Source organism: Sebastes fasciatus, chromosome 17 (assembly GCF_043250625.1).
Source record: "Sebastes fasciatus isolate fSebFas1 chromosome 17, fSebFas1.pri, whole genome shotgun sequence".
Lineage (NCBI taxonomy): Eukaryota > Metazoa > Chordata > Actinopteri > Perciformes > Sebastidae > Sebastes > Sebastes fasciatus.
In genome coordinates this window covers 1,415,600-1,435,270 of record NC_133811.1, presented here as the reverse complement: position 1 = coordinate 1,435,270, position 19,671 = coordinate 1,415,600, and the positions used below count along the sequence as shown (strand labels likewise).

Below are 19,671 nucleotides of genomic sequence, written 5' to 3'. Positions count from 1 at the left end.
CTTTTATCTACATCCTCCCTCCTCTCTTTATTTTTCTGTTCACCCTCTCTGCTCCAACCTCCCTCCCTCCCTCTCTCTTTAGTTGTCCATGGAGGACACTACTTCCATTCTGCCTCGCCTCAAGAGGAAGCCCCCCCAGGCCTATGGGATCGGTGCCCTGGCTAAGTCCTCTCTGACAGGTGTGTCAGGTGTGTGTCTGTGCTGCTAGATGGTAAAACAGTCCCCATGTTGCCTCCACGTGCTCCACAATGGGTCGAGAGTGAAGTTGTTGTTGAGAGGTGACGGGCTAAACTTCCTTTTCCCTGTTGTGTAAAAGATACTTGTTGGTTTCTTTCCGTGTGATATTCAGATGGTTATTTGTTGCCAGAGTCGTGCAGCAGCCAATGATGGATGTGTGGTTTGGTTTAACGGTAATCACCAGACACAATCTGAAACTCAGTTTAGCCTGAGCTGCTACAATATAAGTGAGAGTAGATGGAGCATATAAACCAATTCAAAAGTTTCTCAACTAATAAATTATACTTATTATGATAGAAATTAAAATCTGTTAAGTGTTACCTCTCATTTAGCATTAGCTTAGCTATGTTAAGGTCTGTATGGCTGTTGCTAAACAACCAAACCACTCATTCCACTTTGCAGAATGGAGTTTAAATATCAAACGCAGAGTTGTCAGGTATTTTCTTTTTAATCCGGCCCAATTTTGCCGCAACGTAATGCAAAATCATCCAGTGTACTGGCCTTTCAAATACATGCATAAGTGCACATGCTGGGTACAATACTCTCTAACAGGAACATACACTAGTAGTTTGAATGTTTACATCTCGATTGTCGAGACCGAAGAACTTCTGTGTGATAAACTCCTTCCTTATAGTATTAAGTGCTGTGCATGGTGCAGTGTTTTGCCATTTATAAACCTTTAAACGTATTGATCTATTACTCAAACTGTCCCTCTTAGATTGTATTTAATAGAGTCACCAGCTACTAAAAGCAGAACCATGTCTCCTAAAAATGACGTTCCCATACAACTGAACTACATTCTCAATTATGTTTCCAGGGAAAAATATTTTCTCCTGTATTACGGTCACAGTTTTAAACATGTGGTTAACGCTATGAATCGAAACCAAACTACTTGGTTAGGTTTGGTAAAAGTCATCATGGTTTGGGTTAAAATAAGTATGTTTATTATGTAACTTAGGTTACGTACGTAAACTCAGTATGTTACATACGTGACGTAAGTGGTTTCACACAGTACACAAACAGCGGTCTCCTGGGTGGAAGTCCCATGTTTGTTTGACCCATGGATGCACCCTGACCCCCTCCCTATGGACTTAATTACAAATGTATTTGTGATGCGTCAAAAACGTAATCCAGGAGAAAATACCCTCCAAACGTAATTGACAATTCAGTTCTGTTGTATGGGAACATAATTTTTAGGAGACCAGAGGCCTGTACTACGAAGCGAGTTCAACATACCCAGGGTATCTTCTCGTTATCTGGCTTCACTAACCCTAACAAACGAGATCACGCTAAACGGTCCTGCAAAGCTGGTTATCAACTCAGTAAGTCAACCCAGGGTTTCTCCATCTGGCTGTGAGCACGTTCACATGAACGGGGAGGTGTTTGCAGCATCTGACCAATCACAGACATGGACAAGACTACTGATTTGCAGACAGACAGGCAGAGAGACACATTTAACAAAGAAAGAAACTATATTAGACAAATACAAAGAAGTTAAACACTTAATCCAGACTAACAGTAACACAGTTGAAGTTGCCAAATGCAGGAAGAACAGCTGGTGAAAGAAAAAACTCTGGATGTGTGAATGCGTAAATTAACAGACTTATTAATTTAACGGAACACTCAAAAGTCAGATATAGTCATGTAAATATAAATAGCTTGTAGGAGCGTAATAGATGAATGGATTACTTATCTTTTTACCCTGTGAGTATCATGTTGCGTCTATGACTATTTAAACATCCTTCCACCTACTTCCCTCCCCTCAGGTGGTGTGAAACGGACTCAAGAGCAAGTAAAAAATAAATAAATATAAAAACATAATTCAAAGCGGTAAACACCCACAACATAAATCCAACTGTCTTTCTTGCATTTTTCAGTTTAAACTGTGTTGTTTTTAGCCTGAAATATGACTGGAACTTCTTCATATGTGTGTGATATTATCATACGATCCCCGCACTGAGCTCTGATTGGTCAGTAGGAGGTGCTTTTATACGAGTTGATAACAGGTTAGCTGTTCAGCATAAGTTACCATGGAGATCCACCCCGGTAAGAAGTGATCCAGCTTCGTAGGACTGAAAACCCTGAGTTAACCCTGAAGTTACCTCGCTAACCACAAATCCTGCTTCGTAGTACAGGCCTCAGGCAACATGCCCACACCAACAGAGGAACTTGCATTTTTTAATGCTGTGCTTTTTTGGTCTTTGAGCAGCCTGATAAACTATGTAAAAGCTTAAAAGTAAAGCGAGGATATCATGGAGCCTATGCGGGGTCCCTGGTCAGACTCAAAACAGGGATGTTTCCATTTTTTTTAAGCTATGGAGGACCAAACCTGCCAAAATAAAAAAATAAATAAATAAATGACTGAAAAATGTAATATTAAAAATAAATGTAGGCATTAATTAATTGATGTGACAAATTTATATTTCTGTTTAAATGTGCTTCTTTATTTATTTACCTTTGTATTAATTCCCTTATTTCTTTACTCTTCTGTTTAAATTTCCCTTTATTTATGTATGTATTACTTTTTTATTATTTTTTAAATGTATTTATTTATTTTTGCATTTATTTTTATTTATTCTTAAATGTATGTATTTATATATTTATTTATGTATTTATGCATTTATTTGTTTATGTAACATTTTAAAAACTTTGCATTTCACCCCTTATTTATTTCACCAAACCTATTGATTTCTGTGTCATATTCTTTAAATATTTCTGTACACATTTCTTTATGCATTTCTGCCTCATTATGCAATGAGGGGGCTGTCACTCAACGTGTGTCAGTGGGTATCATATAGTTGATCTATGCACTCTGGTGCATAGATCAACTATATGCTAGCCAGCTAGCTGCACTCCAGTCCTCATTCCCATATTATTTTTTAATGACATATTTATCGAGTCATTTATTTTAGATTTTCGGCAGGTTCTGTCCTCCATGCTGAGCCACTAGAATGCCAAAGCTCCACTTTAACTCAACCATCCACAGCAGGTCATGCTTTGAGATTTGTTTGTGTGATAAAAACTCCATTCTGCTAGTACTTTCACTTGGTGTCTGCACTGCTTTCATGCCAAAGAATCATCTGACACACATGAGAAAAAAAACAGGAATGATCTTCTCACCTTTGCCGTAAACGGCGGATTTAGTAAATCAAACCTTGCCTCAACAGACAACTTCACTCTAGATCAGGAGGAGGAGGAGGAGGAGGAGGAGCAGTTTGGAACCAACATGGCCACCCCTGTGGGTGCCCCTTTCCTATATCACTCCCTACTTTCCCTTCTCTTCCATTGATATCAACAGCAGACGTCAATGACAGACACATTTCGCGGAGTCATTGATGGAAATCCAATCAGATCTTTGATTTCAAAGAAACTAAAGTAAGTGAGATTACTTACTTTAATTACTTACTGAAGCATCTCCACAGGTGTGTTGGGACATGTTCTGTATTTGTAACGTGGATGTGCTGGTGTTGGTGCTAGTGGTGTGGCCCGATATATTTGTGCAGTGTCGTGACCACAAGTGGCCGGTGCCTCTTGCGTGCTATCTCGTGCTTTGTGCTTCAAACTGTAGTGTGCTTTGTGGTGTTTCAGTGTAGTACCTCAGAGTGTCTGTATTTCTTTTGTTTGTGTGTCTGGTGCACTTTAAATAAATCTGTTGGTATAATTTAACAGTGTATAGCATTGTTTTTTTTTGAGTAGCCGAGACCCCAACACGCTCCCTCATCCCCATTCTTTCCATTCCTATTTCCATCCCCAATTAGACTCTGCAGGGAGCGTTTGATTTTCAGATGAGATTGTCTCTCTTTGTCTTCGGGGGAAAACTCTTTCTATTTATAACTCAGCCTGGAACTTGCCCCCTGGATCGGAGGAGCAATTTCCGAAGCTCTGTCTCTGTTTATTCATGCCTGTTTGATTTTAATTTAATTTTGTATCGATCTGCAAGCGTTTGACTCAGAGTATATGTCCCTAGTTTGAATGCTGCATCTTAATTGGGCAGAGATTTACCAGTGGACCCAACTCAACGTTCTGTTTACACTCAAGGATTACTTTCCTCTGCCTCTCACAGTCTCTGTAACACGTTTTTAATTACAGAAAGTCTAATGAATCTCATTTATTCTGTTTACCAGGAGATGAGTAATGGCTTTAATTATTAATATGGGTTTTTCAGTCGTCATCCTTGTCCCTCGTTGTTCAATTCAACAAACTCTAACGAGCACACAGGCAGCCCCTGTCCAATTTGTCACTATGGTTACCTCATGTCACCTGACCTCTGGCCTGATCACCTGACCTGTTTTGCAAAGGTCTGCATTAATGTGTAGCAGATTCATCAGTTCATTTATTTAATTCATAATTATTCAAGATTTCCTCGTTGGATCTTCAGTCATATAGTTATCTGAATATTTGACACTTTTATTTAATTAGATCCCAGAGAGGTTGATATGTTGAACTCAATCATGTGGTCGGCAGACAAATCTTGTAATTATTCATTTTTATACTAAATTTGTTGAGTGTCACGACTCAACAGGAAGAATGAATTAAAGAGCAGAATAACCTCTCTAGTTTCAATTTTGACATACTGATAAACTGATTTTATTTTGAAGATAATATATCAGACAAGTTTAAGATGCAAAGACCCACTAATTACTAAATAAGATCACCTCGATGTGACCGTAGTCTAAAGACCTTTACACACTTTTTTGTCATGAGTACTTTCCCACAGAACGCAAATATTACGCTGCAAAAATGACACAAAGTACACTAGGGCTGGGCGATATGGCCAAAATCCTCTATCAAGATATAGGTAATTTAATATCTCGATAACAATATATCATGATATAGCATGTTTTCTGGTGAGTCAATATATAAATAGTCCATATCAAATAACCACATGGTAAAGCCTATTGTTGTATACGCCTGTGTGAATTAAATACTTGACAAATGAAAAGTATTTTCTCATTCTAAGAACTTGAGTGCAAAATGAACAAAAGTTTTAAGTGAAATTATAGAGACAAAATTAATATAGGCCTAGCCTATATCGTGATATAAACAATATTTTTATATTGTTTTGATGATATATTATATATATATACACACAGTATATATATATATGTATATATATATATAACATAAACTATAGTGTACAACAACACAGACGCTCTGTAGTTCGAACCAAGACGGCTTCCTTTATTAGGCAGCACAGACCAGATCCACTCCTTCCGTTCTTACCTTTCACAATAAAAGACCTAGACATATACACTGCGTAAGTGTTTACCAGAGGAAAATTCACTCAGAGCATTTCGCTAACAGGAAACTCAATAAGAAAGCTTACAGTAGTTTACATGTAACTATACATCAATTTAGCTCAAACAGACTGCCAGACGCTGCTCCGGGTCAGGAGGATCCTGGTAGTTGGTCCTCTGTCTGCACAAATCTATTCAAACCTTTTATTGAAAAAGTGCTGCAACTTTCACAAATCTGCAGCGCTGCTGGTATGAAATAACCTCGCATAGCAGCTGGATTGACGCGATGTAACGAGATCACAAGAGAATTGCGGTATCAAATGTCACATGAAAATCCATCTTGTCAGGCTTCAAGTAATGCGCGGACCAATCAGCGTCCTGTGAGGAGCTACTGCCGCTACGGGCGTGATGATGGTGTGTGAGATCCGTTGAGACCATAGCGTGAGACGATACGGAGAGGCAACCGTTCGTTCTAAACAATGACGGCTCCTCAAGAGGTTAGCGTAGATAGCATCAGTAATATCAGAACTGTAGAGTATTTCTTCATTGAAAGAAGAGCAAAGAACGGCACTGAATGAAGGTGATGTTTTTGGCCTTCAGTTAGTTTCACTTTCGTAAGTTTGATTGACAGATGGTACATCAAATCACCTGCCAAGTATTTTTTGAAAGCGCCTGCAATTTTCCAAACAGTTTCTAATGACGGCTTCTCAGATGGTTCTGTGAAACAAACCATGTGACAGGGTCAGGTTCCGTATGAAGAGTTTTGATGCAAAATATTTGCAGGCGAGTATTTCACATTTTCATGTAATTTATTCGTTAACCCCCCCCCCCCCCCCCCCCCCGGTGTGTAAGGGCCTTAACTGGTGCTGTACATCATTCTCTGCTCATCCATATCACTTACATGCCTCATTATCATTTAAAACAGCAGATCATGAAGCGATTGATGTGAATAGATGGTGAGTGGTGACAGTCAGACTCATTCTGATGATTAGAACTAAAAAGTGAGCCATTTGGACGAGGGTACTGTGGATGTAGCCGGTAGATATTCTGAAGATTAGCTCCACTGACTGAAGTTTGAAAGCGGCATTGGTTTAAAGGTTAGAGGCAGGTTCCTTCCAGACAGTTCTATCAGATTTACACCACTACTGTGTTCTTGAGGCATTTAACTCCCAACTACTCCAGCTGGAAAGGGCTCATTAAGTAAGACAGAGGTTGTACTGAGCAGATGTTAAAGTGTGAGCAGATCGTTGCTAAAAGAAGACAAATTGTGCTCAATGAACCTACTGTACCTTCGGTAAAGATAAAAAAGGAAAACTGAACATGCAGATTCATTTTGATGACAAAATGTATTTTAAAAGACTTTTAATGCAAAGTAGCTGCAAGGTCGTTGCCATGTTCTCATACCCAGTCACTGAATACATCCATTCCAGTCCATTTATTACCTCGTTGGCATTATTTATTATAGTTTCATGTATTAAACAGTTTCCCTACAACATTACACAACTGTGTGTCATTATCATTCTACTTTCCCCTGAGCCTCGGTTAGAGGTGTCATCAGCTGCAGAGGCCAGAAGTAGTTCTGACAGTGTTTGTGTGTGTGTGTGTGTGTGTGTGTGTGTGTATGTGAATGTGCCCCCCCTGCTGCCCCCATACCTGTTGTAGGTGTGACTCGCACCATGAAGGACAAAGTGACCAAGCCCACTCTCATGGCCCAGGGTCGCGTTGCCCACATGATCGAGTGGCAGAGCTGGGGCAAACCAACTGCAGGGCCGATGGGGGTCGCGGGACATACCAACCTGCAGAGGGAAAAGGAGAGGAGGAAGGAGAACGACGCTTACAGCGACCTTAGTGATGGCGAGAAGGAGGCTCGCTTTGCTGCAGGTGAGGGTATACATCTGGGTACTGAGTGACAGGTTTAAATACAACGTATTAAAACAGTAGAAAACAGTGTAAAAAGATCTCCCCGTTATTATCGCTCTCCCTCTTTAGGCATCATGCAGCAGTTTGCGATCTCTGAGGCGACTCTGTTTGGCTTCAACTCGATGGACGGGGAGAGTATGGGAGCCGGCTCCAACCAGGGCAGCGTCGCTCACCTCAGTGAGGTCAACCAGGAGAGCATCACCAGCAGAGGTACGGCAGTTTAAACCTTCCTGCAAATGGCTACTGGGCACAACCAGGGCTGCAGTACTCGAGTCCGGTCTCGAGACCACGTTTTTGTTGTCTTGCACTTGTCTTGGACTCGTGCCTTGTTGGACTCAGACTTGTCTTGGACTCGGGGCTTGTTGGACTCTGACTTGTCTTGGACTCGGGGCTTGTTGGACTCTGACTTGTCTAGGACTCGGGCCTTGTTGGACTCGGACTTGCCTTGACTTCGGGGCTTGTTGGACTCGGACTTGTCTTGGACTCGGGCCTTGTTGGACTCGGACTTGCCTTGACTTCGGGCCTTGTTGGACTTGGGCTTGGCTATTGAGAACTGGTCAAGTTGTTCCTGGTTGCTGATTTGGGATAAGTTGTGCAGAATGTTGCCTGATTCCAACAGTGTTTCTCCTATATGCTGCTAATTATCCCCGAACGCAATTTGGGCGCCAAGGAAAAAAAAGGAACTCTGGTTCTATGAGTGTGAGAAATGAAAGGAGAAGAAGAGGTGTGACCAGATTAACATAGTTTATAAAAATGCAGCTCAGTGACGATACAGCTGTTTCATACACCAGACGTACTGTATATAACACGGACCTGCCGACGCTCATTCAACCCGTGCTAGACCCATTCATATGAGTCAGCTGTCACTCTGTCAACGTTAGTAGAGACTTCATTCTGCAGTGGAGCTACTTCACGGAAACATCTTTTTCTCTCTCTCTCTCTCTCTCTCTCTCTCTCTCTCTCTCTCTCTCTCTCTCTCTCTCTCTCTCTCTCTCTCTCATTAACAATCAATAACATAAAATAAAAAAATCATAACGCTCCACAAGTCAAAATTTGTTGGAACGATATAAACAGTAAACTCTGTCTCTCTGTCACTCTGTCTGTCTGTCTGTCTGTCTGTCTGTCTGTCTGTCTCTCTCTCTCTCTCTCTCTGTCTCTGTCTCTCTCTCCTCGATAGAGTCTGCCTCACAAGGAATAATGGACTAATATATATGATAATAAACAGATAAAAAAGGACTAGGTCTTGACTTGGTCCCGACTGCCTTAGGACTTGGTCTTGACTCAGACTCAACTGGACCTGGTCTTGGACTTGACTACAGCTCTGGGCACGAGGGCTTCTACCTTGATAGCCAATAGTGTGGAACCATTGCAAGGATGTGGTACTGTAACTGTCATAAAGCTACAGTTGGAGGTTAAATATACGGGAGGAGGATGAGTCATTGGTGTAGTTGTATTCATTGAAGCCTATAAACCACTAACACAGTTACAGCACAACAGCAGATACTGAATTCTCACTGTAGACTTTTGCCAAGTGTAATAGCTCTAAACACTCTGTCATATGTCTTTGGACCACACAGTGAACTATCATGTTTTGTATTGTGCGTAGAAGCCCAGTTTGGGAGAATTAGAGCCCCGTAGGAACCTAAAAACAGCCAAGTCAGTTATTCTGCTATCCGACCAGCTGTAAAGGACTTTTGGAGGGCAGGCACACAGGCAGCTGCACATTTCTGCCTTTCACTGCTACCGGGCACTCACTCAAAAACGTCCAAATGACAAATCCAGATGACAGCCTGTCATTTCTGAAACATCAGAACACATTCTGATGGAGCGTCATCACGAGCGCTCGGGTGAGAGAGTTCACCCCAAATCTAAAAGACGAGTTGTATTCAGATAAGGAAGTGAACTGCATGAGGATTTCACTTTACACTTGGTTGAATAAAACTAAAACAGTTTGGGGGAAACAAACTCATATCCTGATTTGTGGTTTGAGCCTCAGGTGGTCAGATGTCTGTTCAGTTTAGTTGCACATAGGATGATAAAGAAAGAAGGAAAGGGAGCAATTTGCTCTGGCAGGATTAGGAAACCCCATCCAACCTCACAGGATAATAGAACTTCATACAAATCTAGACAATTCTGTGGCTCTGTGTCTTTTCTAGTTGTTCAAAAATAACACAACATTAATTTGGACTTGTGTGCTGCTTTCGCTTGTCCACTCAGTACCAACACTGTAAAAGCTTTCTGGTTTAGTTCTTGCTGGTGTTAAGCAAAGAGTGACCCTGTAGGTTAGCACAAGGACTTAGCCCTGCTCTCATTAACAGCACCATATGGGCTCTGCTCTGTGTGCAACACCAACACACATGTACAGTATACACACACACACACACACACACACACACACACACACACTGAAACAGCGATTAAAACGGCAGCATTAGGACTGAGAGGATGTTTCTCCTCCACAGACAGTGTGAGTGTTCAGCCTGCATGGTGTGCTCTACGATAACAACGCTGCTGCAGAAAGGCTCATCACACTCCTATTAAAGTTATTACAGTTTGTTGTTTTAGGGTTTATCTCGGAGTATGGCTTCATAAGAGCATCTAAACTATGCTGCTAATGACTGAATCAACAGCTCAGGGTCTGAGGTTGGATTTAACTCTCTTCTTTATAGTGTATTATGATTTTTTCTCAAACTTGCTCATACATTAAAGTTACAGTATATTATACATCCTGAGTGAAACACTGCAACACACATGTATTTTCTTTATTTTCTAAAATTAGAATTATTTGGCTCAAATCATTAGATTTGTGTAAAGGCTGAGGCCTCTGAGACTTTTGTTATGTCATGTCATGTGTTATCTAAAAACACGCTAATTCTGAATCCTTGAATCCTGATTTGAACTCAACAGGAAGAAAATGACAGAAAAGTCTTTAAAAGTGCTCAATACGAAATTCCGAGCATTTCTATTGCCTCCATTAGGGCTGCACAAACAATCGAATATTGCGATCACGATTTTGGCTTCCCACAATTAACTGAACATGATCGCCTGTGATATTGACATTTAAAATGTGCGCTGCTGCATATCAAATCAAGAGCTTCCTAAACTAACAGCCAGCCAGCAGCCGGTGAACAAGATGTTTTGGATTCACTACTATCTATACAACCAATGTGTTTATGATTAAATTGAGAACATAACATTGTTTATCTAGCTCTTAATGTTGCTAATTTTGCTCTCGAAGTGCACCAGATTGAAGCATTTAACTTTAAAAAGTAGCTAACAAAGGGGGTGGGTGAATATTCCAGTAGTTTTTCATATTGAATTTACACCGATCAGCCATAACACAAGGTCAGCACGGGCACCCTGACTGGTCCCCATACGCAACAAACTGCTCACTGTGTGTTCTGACACCTTTCTATCGGAACCAGCATTAACTTTTTCAGCAGTTTGAGCTCCAGTAGCTCTTCTATTGGATCAGACAACACGGGCCAGCCTTCACTCCCCACGTGCATCAATGAGCCTCTGGTCTGACCCTGTCGCCGGTTCACCGGTTTTACTTCCTTGGACCACTTTTGGTAGGTCCTGACCACTGCAGACCGGGAACATCCCACAAGAGCTGCAGTTCTGGAGATGCTCTGACCCGGTCGTCTAGCCAGCACTATGTGGCCCTTGTCAAAGTCCCTCACATCCTTACGCTGGACCATTTTGTCTGCTTCCAACACAAAGTTCAAAGTTCAAAATGTTCACTTGCTGTCTAATATATCCCTCCCACTGCCAGGTGCCATGGTAACCAGATAATCCATGTTATTCACTTCACCTGTCAGTGGTCTGAATGTTATGGCTGATCGGTGTAGATAGCAGAAGAAAAATATTGCAATGTCATTTTTTCCAACATGGTGCAGCCCTAAATGTCCATCATCAAGAATGTAGCACAGCATGGAAGTGAAAGCAGTGCTGTTTATTTGAATGTGAAAGTGCAATAAAATAATGTTGCCGCTAAAATCAGTGAATAATCGTGATGAATAATCGTGATATCAATATTGATCAAAATAATGGGGATTATCATTTTGGCCATAATCGTGCAGCCCTGGCCTCCATACAGCTCTCAACATGGTGACGGCTGAGCCGGCTGCTCGGAGCTAACAGTGTTAACCTGTGGGGGGGAAACCAGAGAGTGGGCGCTATGATTGCGCCGCCGTTATCAGCTGTACGAGAACACTGCAGAGCAGCGGCCGTAACCTAGCCAGTGGGGCACGCTCACGTGCACTAATATGACCTAAATGGCACGAACAGCCATAAACAAAGCAAGTAGAAGCTCTGATTACAACACACACAGAGGGAGAGGGACTTCATTCTCTGCTCAGGTAGACATTACTCCTCTATATCTTTACATAGCAAATAAAAAAATAGATGCTATATTAATGCTCTGGATATTGTTGAGAGATCCTTTAAGTTTAACCTGAAAATGAGCTCATATTATTCTTGTTTGTGGGAAGCAGTGGTTGAGCCCAGTGCAGTCTTGTTTTCCTCCCACTCATTACTGAAATGGAATTTTCCATCCATCTCTCTCCTCTCTCTTTGTTTTCCTTCACTGTTAAACTGTTCTCCTTTGTCTCACTCCTCCCACCTGTCTGTGTTTCCCCATACAGACCAGGTGCTCCACCACTCCTCGGCGGACGTCTGGCCTCACACCTACGTCTCACAGGGCCTGTACTGCCTGTCGTCCACTGACGCCTGGGACCCAATCACCAGCCAGCCCTCGGGCGTGGCCTCGCCTGCTGCAGGCTCATACATCATGGCTGCCGGTGAGGACTGAATATTCTCTCTTACTACGCTGCCTCGAGACTCTGAACTGTGTCTCTGAGCACTAAGTGTTTTATGGTGTTTCCAGGTGGTGGCAGTGGAGCGGCGGGTACACCTGGTGAGGGGTTCGAGGGAACGGTAGGCGGTTACCTTCAGCAGCACCATGCTCATATCGCCCTGCAGCAGCAGAGCCAAATCCAACAGTTCCAACAGCTCCAACAGCTTCACCAGTACCAGCAGCATCAGCTTCTGCAGTACCAACAACAACAACAGGTCAGTAGTACTACTAAGTTGACTTACTGTATGCAGTGTGTTTCTAACCACTCTGGCACCGACAATGAGCAGCATCAGGTCTACCAGCAACAGCTACTACGGAAGCAACAGCACTAGTACTAGAATACTAGCACTGCATAAATATAGTATAGTAAGAGCAAAATTATGAACTGAAGTAACAGGTTAGTAGTACTGCTACTGAACCGTATCCATAGAATGACTCAGTAATGGCTTCAGCACCAACTCTCAACTAATTTCCATCAGCCAATACATCGTGAAATAAATGCCCCATGGATTATGTATTTATCGTATTATCCAGTGGAATATGTCAACATCTCAGCACACAAATTTGCACAGATATGTATCCTAATGACTTTGATGAACCTGACCTTTCATCACCATGAAAATGACGTGTGAGGTTTTTAGTTCAATGCCTCAACAGCAATTGGCATTAAATCTGGTACTGTGGACACTCATGCCTCCCTCAGAATGAATTGTTAAAGCTTTTAAAGGCTTGTCATTTAGCTCCATCATCGGGTCAACATTTTAATTTGTCAGTAATAGCATTGAATACTCGATTGATTGGTCAATCACGGTGTTCTGTGGTCTTTAATTTCTGTATAACAGACTGTTGCTATGTATAACAGACCGTTGCTATGTATAACAAACCGTTGCTATGTATAACAAACCGTTGCTATGTATATGTATAACAGACCGTTGCTATGTATATGTATAACAGACTGTTGCTATGTATATGTATAACAGACCGTTGCTATGTATATGTATAGCAGACCGTTGCTATGTATAACAGACCCTTGCTATGTATATGTATAACAGACCGTTGCTATGTATATGTATAAAAGACCGTTGCTATGTATAACAGACCGTTGCTATGTATAGCAGACCGTTGCTATGTATAACAGACCGTTGCTATGTATAACAGACCGTTGCTATGTATAGCAGACCGTTGCTATGTATAACAGACTATGCTGTGGGCGCAGCTCTGATGTCGGTCTCTGGAGGACCGTTTTTGTGTCAAAATATTGATTACTTCAGTAAGTAGCTATGTAATAAGCAGGATAATATACAGCTAGCGGGTCACTGTTGTGAAATAATCCCCGACAGGGCGAAGATTCTTCAACAACAATGACCCGCTAGCTGTATATTATCCTTTACTTGAATCATATTGAATGTATGGAGAAAAAAAGTCAATGTTTTTTTAATTTGTTTTCCCTGCAATATAATATGCTCTCAGAAACTATTGCATGATTAAGGGTTTTATGGTTGTATTTAGGAAACTCAAAGATAGGTGTAGAAGGTGAGAAAAAAATAATATTGGAGTGATCTATTTTCTAAGTGTGATCCATATAGTTTTCTCTCCTGTGTGTATGACTTAAGAACAGGTCAAAAAAGAGGCTTTGCCAGGATAAACAGCTGATGAAAAAAAACGTTTGCCAAGTGAAAAAAACCTTTCCCCATTTCATGTGTGAAAAAAAAAGCTTTGGCAGGTGATTTATTTTGTCAAAATCATTTTTCAAAAGCATTCATGTTTTCTTCCAGATGAGTTTTAATATATGTACCTTGAGTTTAGAGGGGGACGGAGAAATTGAAACTCACCTGGACAAAAACATGAATGCTTTTAGTCCAATTTAGAACATGGGGTAGTGGTGCACTTCAGCTTCTTGTGGCCGACATTAGTACCACAACAACAATAACAAAATGTTTACATCATAAACAATTTAGATCAGACTTAGAAAATGGATCACCAGAATTTATTTCTTTTCTTACTTGCCTCTCAGGACTTCTGCATGGGGAGGTTAGGGGAAACATCTTGGTCTATTGAAGCAGTTAAAAACAGACTTGAAACATGAGCAGCATCAGGTTTCCTCCAAAATGGATTATCCGAATTAAATGAATTCTTCATTTCATAAAGTCATTCTTAGGACACAGGGTTGCTGGCACTAACATACTACCATACTAACATGCTGCACACACAAGATATTTATGTGCTTCTTGAGTGATCAGACTGTTTGGAACAATACAAATGAATGTTTAAAAGCTTCCTGGTTTAAATGACAGGCTTCACTTCCTGTTAACTGTCTGGATGTGCGGGCTGTGTGGCTTTTATTGGTGTAAATCAGCTGCTGACTTCCAGTTCTCAGGCTGCTGGGAGGTTTTCTGCAAATGCAGTGAGTCATGATGAACTGTGACACCCAAAGACTTTTTCAGCTCTGCTGGCTGCTCTCGTATTGGTACATCTCAGAGCTCATTAAGTGACTGAGGGTTATGAAATAATAACTTGAAAAGGTCAGCGACTGTGTCTTAGAAAAGGTGTACTGATCCGAGACCAGAAAAGAAATGAGCTTGTTAGCTTTACTGTGTGTTTTATATTCTGAAGGAGACTATTGAATATATTACATTACATTTATAATAAAGCTTTTCAATCAGTCAGTCAATTTTCAGAGCATAAGAGCCTGAAACATTTCCCCAGTGCTCCCTGCAGCACCATCCCTGACTCCTCATTTAAAGGGCTATTACAAGAAGATGCAGACCATTATTAGTGACCAGAAGGAAGTGGAAAAACTGGCAAAAGTATCCTTCTAAGTCTCTGGCAAAGACTGCTAAATGCTGGAAGTATAAGACTGCTTTGTCATTTGTTTTCCTGCTAGCTGAAATGTGTTGTGATGCAGCTCACTGCAGCACTGTTGTCCATTAAAGCTGAAAATGTCAGGAGCTGCGGGGCTGTGGTGTGTTTTCAATCTCTAGTGGGTGGTGATAGTTTTATTCCAAAGAAAAACAAAAGTTTTAAAATCAAGAAATTTGGCCAACTGGCCAAGTAACTGTTGAGTCATTGCTTTCAACCATAGACAGTATATAAAGATGGACGTCATGACAGCTCCCCAAAAGTGAAGCCAAAACATCTGGATCGCCCCCTGGTGGCTGGCTGCAGTATAGCTCATAAACCCCGCCTCCTCCATGTTAGTGGACGGGACATGAGCCAAACTAAAAAGTCAAAGTACACGTCGAATGAATTTTTCCCAAAGATGGTTTCAGTCATTTTAAGTATTAAGTTCTGATCACGCTGTTTGTTCTAGTGTTAATTTTCCTGCTAAGTTTGGTTTAAATAAGTTATTTGATGCTATAAAAATGGGGGTGTGACGTCATGATTGACAGCTGCTCTGAGTGAAGTGGTCGGTGCACAGCCAGAGGCTCAGGAAATGTACGAGAGAGGAGATGTAACTTTAACTTTCCATAACCGTCACGAGTGATCGTAACGGTATTTATACAGATATTCTGGTTAGTTATTGTGTCTTTCTCACCAAACAGCTACTGTGGTGCTAACGTAGCAGCTAGGTGGCTCACGCTAACGAGCTGCGGCCGTGTTCGGCTCGTGATTGGCTCGGACAGGACCTCGATACCGTGGCTCCAGGCCCCCGATCACTACCGCGCAGACTCTGCCTCCAAATGATGTCAAAATATCAAGATTGCAGCGTCTGCATCCGGGATATTTTAGCTTCACTTTTGTACAGTGGGAGGAAGTGGAGACGCGTCGTCCGTCTTTATATACAGTCTATGGTTTCAGCTAGGGCTGTCCCGAATGCCATGTATTGGACTTCGAAGCTTCTCTGAGAAATATCCGAAGGTATTGGAAGCTTGACATGTTCTGTCTGTCTCTATCTCCCCCGTTTCACTGCTAAGTACAGTGCCACTGCCACACTACTGTGCACACACGAACCTGTACACAAAGCTAACAGCGATACCCGTCTGAGAATAACTAACAATAATACATGTTGAATATTAATAATGATAATGTTGAGGGATTATTCCTTATTTCATGGGCTATTTTGGGATTTATACATACTTAAAAAACATAATCCCCCCCCCTAAAAAAACCTGAAGCATTGGAATATTGATTTGGAGGTCGATTACCATGGCAACGGTCAAAGCTTCAAAGCATTCGGGTCAGGCCTAGTTTCAACCCTTTGAAAATATATGAAGCTTATTTTCCAGTAAATTCTCATTAATTCTCTTTCCTTCCTCTCCTATCTCTGACTACAGTCTATGGAGCACAGGCTACATAGTGCCTCCCATTCCCTCCAAGCCACTCCCAACAGCACCATCCACAGTCTCGGCCCTCCCACCCACCCTCGGCTAGCTGACCTGTGGGGAGCTGCGCAGGTCGAGGCACACCACGTAGGCACTCCCCTGCTGAATCCAAATGGTCGGATTACGGACTTTGCGGACTAGATGGTGGTTTAATATATTCTGATGGAGTTTGCAAAGGCACGGGGTTGTATGATTGACTGTATATACAGTCACAGGCAAACAGGACAGGCATCTCCATCTAGTCATTGTTGCAGAATGAGTGAGACATCATAACAATGATAGCATGTCTTATTATGCATTTAATACTCTCTTGTTATTGTAGGAACCCAAGATTTATCTTCTTTGATGTGTCTTCAAAGGTGAAAATAGAGCACTTATCAAGTTGATGTTGATATTCTGCACAGGAATAGACTTTTTAGTCATTTTCCATCATGTTTGACACTTTGTTTTTGTCTTTTGGATCTGGATTTGTTTATATCAGCAGGCATATTTAGCACACATCTGTAGTGCAGTGAGTGATGGGAGACACTGCCAGGGAAGTCAAGCAAGGTAGGAGACAGGCTGAATGTCTGCATGGAGCACTGCCAAAAGTCTGCATGACAGCCTTTAGCGGACCTGATGAATTTTGACAAAGGACATCCTTAAATCCGCCTGGTCTTCAGAGTAGCATGCTGTAAAGTCCGCAAGTTTACAACTCTAGGCATTTGGATTCAGCATCTGTGTCTGTTGTACCTACCTGAGTATTTGTCTTGTCTCTCTGATGTCCTGCGTAGGCAAATCAAGCTGGGGTCAGGACATGGGAGCTCATATTCTGCTATTCCAACTTCCTTCCTTCCTGTCTTCTCTATATCCCTATTCTTTATTTCTGAAATTGAAGGGTTGATGTCAGTTTGTGATCTAACATAGAAAAAGGAAAAAAAGAAGAAGAAAAAGACAGGTAATTAAATCAGTAAACTCAACTGGTTGCAGGTGGAGATTGCCGGGCAGATGAATGGACAGATGGCTGACATGGTCGGAGGTGTGGTGGAGACAGTCGGAGAGGAGCCAGAGCCCGAGTCTGAAGGCATCTCTGAGCAGCATGAAGAGGAAGAGGAGGGGCTGACAAATGTGAGTTATCTCAACTGGTCCCTTGGTTTTGTTTTTTGCTGCAACTCCAGAGTCCTAAAAACTGATACATCAGTGAGATTATCAATTAAAAAGATGACAAAGTCAGAAGATAGAAGTGAGGAAACATGCAAACATTTGGCCTAATACAGTGGTTCCCAACCTATTCTCCTTGGAGCCCCCTCATTTTTGCCCAATGATGTCAATAACTCCTGCGGTGACTGGTGACTCTCAGCCAAATGCATTGTGGTTGCTCGTAGTGACGGCAGCTGTTGAAAACACAAACAGAACATGTAGGTGTTCTCGTAAAAGCCTTCAATCAATTTTAAATACATACTAATCTGTGTTTATTATCTACGCCAACCATTTATGCAAGTTACTACGAGCAACCCCGGACACATTCGGCTGAAAGTCACCAGTTAACACGGTCAGTCATTAAACCGAAACACCTGTTGCTCTGAAATTGTCGTGATCCTGTCGAAATTCTGTAGAACTTGAGTCTGCTGTTGGAATATCGACTCTGATAACCAAACATGCAACAACCAGACATTCTGATGCTGGTAACAGTCTTAATTCAATGTTTAAAGCTTGCAAGCCCGTCTGGATGGCTGGGTTAGAACGCCACTTCTGTTGCCAAAATGCACACGCTTATTTTTGATGACGTCGGCTGTAAAAAGGTCTCTAAAAATAGAACAGAGCATTACTTGCCTGTAGCGTCTCAAACTACCTTTTAAATGCTTCATTTCCTGTCTTTACAGGTAGAAGGGGTAACATTAACCTTGGAGCCGGCGCCGTGCTCTTTGACCCCGTCCCCACAGAGGGAGGAGGACCCCTCAACTAGAGGCTCAAGCCCAGGACTGCCAGCACAGGTCACCCAATCTGTCGCGGGGAGGAAACCGTTTGAGGTCACGCCCTGTATCGTCCAATCAGTAGAGGAGTAGGACGAAGAGGTGAAGGAGGGCTCTGTCGTTACTGTTGCGACCAACTGACTCATAGGGCCAGAAAAAGAACTGACAACAAATACTTCAATAATCAATCAAGCTATTCTATCCCAACCCCAACCCCCTCCCAACTATTTACCCACTTTGAGTCAGAGGAAATGAGAGAAGACTTTTTCAGACGAAAACGTGGGATGTAATGTACACAAACTAAATGCCAAGAAGCTCCGCTAAGTTACTGCGGGACACGTGGAATTCTCAACAGAAAAAAAGAAGAAAAAGGTAGGAGGAGAAGAGGAAAAAAAGGGTCTAGTTAAAAATCAGTATCAGCGCAATACAACAAACATGGACACAACAAGGTCAAAACAGTAGTTGCAAATCATTCTGAGCGGTTGGCTCAGGTGTAGCGTGTCACATCAGACCAGAAACTTCACCTGGTCACAGAGAACTGTTTGATTTGCTGAGTAATGCATTTTGCTTTGATTGACATAGTCGAGATGTTCTGATGAAATAAACCCGGTCCAATCAGAGTGACCTGTGCCAGACACTCAGAGTTATTTGCAAACACTTGATCTGAACACAACCAAAAGAAAGTGCATGCTTTTTAACAGTGACCTAGCCCTAACAGTATAACACAGTATACAAAGTAATAATATATCAAATTGCTTTTTTATAATTAAAGAAAAAATCCAATAAACCGATGTATTTGTATGAATGTAAGACTGTATGTATGTATGTATAGTATGTATGTATGTATGAATGTAGCTTTGTTTGTGTGTAAAATATATATATATTCTGGGAAACAGATTCTTCTTGGTGCTGTTCTGTTCCACCATGTCACAATGACAGATATTGTCCAGAAACCTTTACAGGTACTGCATTTAGCATAAAACAATATACTCAAATCATAACATGGAAACTCAACAGCTGTCAGTGTGTCAGTGTGCTGACTTGACTATGACTTGCCCCAAACTGCGTGTGATTATCATACAGTGGGCATGTCTGTAAAGGGGAGACTCGTGGGTACCCATAGAACCCATTTACATTCACTGATC

General features: G+C 41.7%; 1 protein-coding gene across 9 annotated transcripts in view; it reads left to right on the top strand.

Moving 5' to 3' along the window:
* The window catches only part of LOC141754510 (uncharacterized), an 86,383-nt gene extending 67,655 nt beyond the window's left edge, over window positions 1-18,728 (top strand). For 4 of the 9 annotated variants that reach the window (XM_074613610.1, XM_074613607.1, XM_074613609.1 and 1 more), the window contains 8 exons: window positions 83-188; window positions 7,137-7,355; window positions 7,464-7,604; window positions 12,041-12,196; window positions 12,283-12,467; window positions 16,527-16,661; window positions 17,544-17,681; window positions 18,437-18,728. In XM_074613610.1, the coding sequence (XP_074469711.1) occupies window positions 83-188; window positions 7,137-7,355; window positions 7,464-7,604; window positions 12,041-12,196; window positions 12,283-12,467; window positions 16,527-16,661; window positions 17,544-17,681; window positions 18,437-18,619 (1,263 nt within the window). In that variant the 3' untranslated portion in view covers window positions 18,620-18,728. The remainder of the gene's footprint in view (window positions 1-82; window positions 189-7,136; window positions 7,356-7,463; window positions 7,605-12,040; window positions 12,197-12,282; window positions 12,468-16,526; window positions 16,662-17,543; window positions 17,682-18,436) is intronic. The other 5 variants (XM_074613611.1, XM_074613608.1, XM_074613605.1 and 2 more) reach the window with 3 other exon arrangements.
* Window positions 18,729-19,671: the final 943 nt, after the last annotated feature.